The sequence below is a fragment of the Mesitornis unicolor genome, unplaced genomic scaffold (genome assembly GCF_000695765.1).
Source record: "Mesitornis unicolor isolate BGI_N332 unplaced genomic scaffold, ASM69576v1 scaffold44098, whole genome shotgun sequence".
NCBI lineage: Eukaryota > Metazoa > Chordata > Aves > Mesitornithiformes > Mesitornithidae > Mesitornis > Mesitornis unicolor.
The window spans coordinates 1-1182 of NW_010204714.1; the positions used below are offsets into that span (position 1 = coordinate 1).

At 37.6% G+C, this 1182-nt stretch overlaps 1 protein-coding gene across 1 annotated transcript in view; it reads left to right on the top strand.

The window, feature by feature from the left end:
• Positions 1–386: 386 nt before the first annotated feature.
• LOC104545892 (bile acid receptor-like) overlaps positions 387–1182 on the top strand; it is a gene marked incomplete at both ends in the record, with an annotated part of 4448 nt that continues 3652 nt past the window's right edge. Inside the window, 2 exon segments of the mRNA XM_010191134.1 lie at positions 387–527; positions 1119–1182. The exon segment at positions 1119–1182 is cut by the window's right edge and continues 1 nt beyond it. Of these exon segments, the coding sequence (XP_010189436.1) occupies positions 387–527; positions 1119–1182 (205 nt within the window).

Genomic DNA, 1182 nt, shown 5'->3' on the forward strand with positions numbered 1-1182 from the left:
TAGAATAGTGTCTGTTAAAGCATTATTATTTTTATTATTTTATTTTCTCATGACCACGTACTGGAAATTTACTTCAGTGTTATTTTTTATATATAATTATAATTTTACTCATAATTAAAATTAAATAAAAACAAGTAGTAATTGCTACTGATATTTTAACTTGCTATACAGGAGCTGTGTCAATCAGATAAGGAAAACAGCGATTAGTAATACACAAAAAGAACAAGATGTAACTATGTTGTTAAAAAGCAAATTTAAAATCAAGGTAATATTCCCATTATAAAAAAATAAATCAAACAAAACCCCTAAGACACTTTAATTCTTTAAGTTGTCATGAGATAAAGCTCTTTAGATTCCTTCAGTCATAAGGTGATCCTTGTCTGCAGGCTTCTTTCGACGTAGCATAACCAAAAACGCGGTGTATCGGTGCAAGAACGGTGGCCACTGTGAAATGGACATGTACATGCGAAGGAAGTGCCAGGAGTGTCGCCTGAAGAAGTGCAAAGCTGTGGGAATGCTCGCAGAATGTAAGTGCTCCTTCCATGCTGGCTACTTTACTCATCGACTAAACTAAAACCTTTTCCAAAGTCAATCTCTTCTCTTCATTGGAGCTAAAATTGTCCTAAAACTTCATTCAGCTGTGGGAAAAATTTTTGGAGTCTGTAGCACCTTCATCGGCCAAAACCACCAATTCTTGGGAAGTATCTCCTGAAGCCAAGAGGACTGCTGTTCAAAGACGTTAGAAGGAAAAAAAATACCAACAAGAGACAGCTAAATATCCTGAATCTTGACAGGACAGCAGGAAGTGTATCACCAGATACTTGTGTGTTTGGAGAAAAAATAATCTAAAAATGGCACGGTAGTTTTTTGTGAGAAATTCTCACACTTGCATGTCTCAGAGCCACAAGCAAGGTAACAGAGGCAGACTGCAAACACTCGGGCCTTTGGCAGATGCTGAACACCAACTCACCTGATGAGAAACACATCCTTATAGGATGTCCTATAGGTGTTGGCTCCTGTGATGCAGGACTCATGTTATCTATAATAATAAAAGTGATGACTGCAAACTGTAATGATTTGAAAATACAGGTATTGATGCACACTTCCATGTCTCACAGGTCTGCTGACCGAAGTACAGTGCAAGTCAAAGCGACTCAGGAAGAATTTCAAACAGAAGAGCGG